Raw genomic sequence first — 2,609 nt, forward strand, 5'->3', positions numbered from 1 at the left:
GCTGTTAAAATGAATGTTTGATTAACAAAGCAATGGTAACACCAATTGAAAATAAATTTATCTCGTGTTTGGTTTAAATAGAAAGGTAGATATAAAATTTAAATCAAAGTTAACAATTTCAAAAGCACATTTTATGAGATTCACACGTTTATCAACTTTTCAACCACATATTTCATTATTTTTTATCAAAATTTACTAAAAATCAAAATTATAGCTAAACCAAACTAAGTATAAGTGAATATGACTTAGATAATTGGAAAATAAGTAAGCCCGTGCTTGGTTTAGATAAAAAATAGATTTTTAGTAGATTATTATAAAAGATGATAGGATATGTGAGTGAAAAGTTATAGATCCCTCGAAATATTTGATTAAAATTAATTATTGATTTTGAATTTAATTTTAAATCACTTTTTTAGCTGAATCAAACTAAGATAATTGAGCTTGAAGTGCAAATATGAGTGAAATTTAGTCGATACTCCATCAATATGATACCTCAATTTAAGTATTAACAATATATGCGTTAAATATGTTCTAATGGAAATTGAGGACACAACAGTATAAAAGAAAACAGAAAAGAGTTATATTTCATCAATTGAAACAGAGTAATCTTGATCATATGAATTGCAGAACAAGCATGAAAACAGAAGTAAATTTAATGCTAAAATTGAATTTACAAATCCTTCTAGCCACAACTCAACTTTGAATTAAAAGTTTCATACACCACCATGATTGTTAATATCGTCAACTGTCGATGAAATTCCCGCCGATAATGGGGGAATCATGTCAAAGACTTCACCATTCTCAGAAACGCCTAATCTTGATTTTTCTGTCCGTGCAAAACCCGTCGGATTCAGCCGCGGGAACGGCATTGACAGTACATGAACCACAATCTTCTTGTTGTGCACCATATCAAAGTTCTTGATTTTCATGTAATTGATCCTCATTGGCGCCAATCGACCGCTGCCGCCGGCGGTGGTGATCACCAGATTCTGCCCTTTCTCCATAGTTGGCAGCTCCGTCCCCTTTGGCAGGCTTACTAAGTCTGCCGCCATCAACAACCTGTTGGGCACGACGTGGAACCCAAGATCCGCCACGTAGGAGTGGCCGCTGCCGCCGGCGAAGATGGAGGAGTCGTCTAGAGCGAAAAGGGTCATTGACTTGAGGTCCGAGAGTTCCGGGTACTTGACCCGCATTGCCAGAGCCAGCACACTGTATCCACTAATGCGCAGTCTCATCATGGCGTCTTTTAGCATCAGGCGCATCATGACGAACGCCGCGATAGGCGGCAGGTTTCGGGGGTATGACAGAGAAGTCATTCTTTCAACTCTGCAAGAAAGTGGAGATAAGTGGGAGATGAACCCTTGTAGGCCATGGATGATGAGAAGTCCATTGTTGAAGAGGTCTGGCTTGGTGATTTCGACGCCATTGATGAAGACTTTTTTGGTGGCGAAACTGGTGGCGGAGTGGGTGGAAGTGATGGTGAGGCAGCGGTTGGGGGCGAAAGTCTCGATCTTGGTACCGAAGGCTAAAGTGCGGAGAAAATGAAGAGGGTACAGGCCAGGGAGAGAGTGTTCTTGGAGGAGGAGCGGGATGGAGCAGGAGGGACAAGTGAGAAGGGATGAATCAGTGGTGGCGAAGATGGTGGTGGGGGTGGCAATGGAGAGGTTGGCATCGGCGGTTGCGGAGGAGAGATCTTGGAATCCAAGATTGGAGAGAATGGTGGCGAAGAGAGAATGCGGCGATGGTTGGAGAGACGGGGCTAATGCGGCGATGGAAGTGGTGGAAATGAAAACTGAGGAGAGGAGGATGAAGAACAGGGTGGCGGTACTCGCCATTGATGATGATGATTATGATTGTGCTTGAATTTCAGTGAAGATGAGGAGAATAACGAGAGGTTTAACTTTGACAGATGTATAACGAGAAACTGAAAATCAAGAATCTGTTGTCTTCGCTTATATGACGGAAATGCCCCTGAAAGTTGAATTTTGTTAGCAAAATGATTTGTATCTATTCATAAACACTTCTTAAACAAGTCTTGAATTCTTTTAGTGGGTTGTATGCGAAAGTTTTAGCAAAAGTTTGATAAAATTTGATGAAATATATAATTAAAAAAATTGATAAAAGTTGTATGTTTATAAAATGTATAGATAAAATTAAAATTTGACCGGTTAAAAAGAGCAAAACAAACCTTAAAGGTCAGTTTGGTTTGTATTTCAATTTTAAATTTATTTTTAGTTTTTCTTTTTTGAGGGTCTATTTAAAACCATGTTCTTAGAATTGGATCGAACCGACTAGTCTGACCAAAAAAATCACAAACCGGTACAAAAACGGTTCTATTAATGCTTAAAGACTTGATATTTAAAAACCATCCAATTTATCTATCTAACCGCAAAATCGGTTGACCATAACCGGTTTTACTGGTCGAGGCATTTTTGTTTTCCTATTAATTTTTGAAAATAAACTTTTTTGTTAGGCCAAAGTTTTAAATCCCAAATATTATACACATCTTCAAATGAGAAACCCATTATATAACTGGCTTCTAGTACTTTAATTCGAGGAAATCTATGTGGGATTGGGAAAGAGTTGGTTTATTATCTTCTCCTGTCTCC

At 38.4% G+C, this 2,609-nt stretch overlaps 1 protein-coding gene across 1 annotated transcript; it reads right to left on the reverse strand.

Moving 5' to 3' along the window:
• Window positions 1-641: 641 nt before the first annotated feature.
• LOC111412782 (fasciclin-like arabinogalactan protein 21) lies at window positions 642-1,895 on the reverse strand. Its single transcript, XM_023043687.1, has one exon. It carries the CDS (start codon window positions 1,833-1,835, stop codon window positions 714-716), a length of 1,122 nt encoding a protein of 373 aa, XP_022899455.1. The 5' UTR covers window positions 1,836-1,895; the 3' UTR covers window positions 642-713.
• Between the last annotated feature and the right edge of the window lie 714 nt (window positions 1,896-2,609).

This window comes from Olea europaea, chromosome 16, assembly GCF_002742605.1.
Source record: "Olea europaea var. sylvestris chromosome 16, O_europaea_v1, whole genome shotgun sequence".
Classification (NCBI taxonomy): Eukaryota; Viridiplantae; Streptophyta; class Magnoliopsida; order Lamiales; family Oleaceae; genus Olea; species Olea europaea.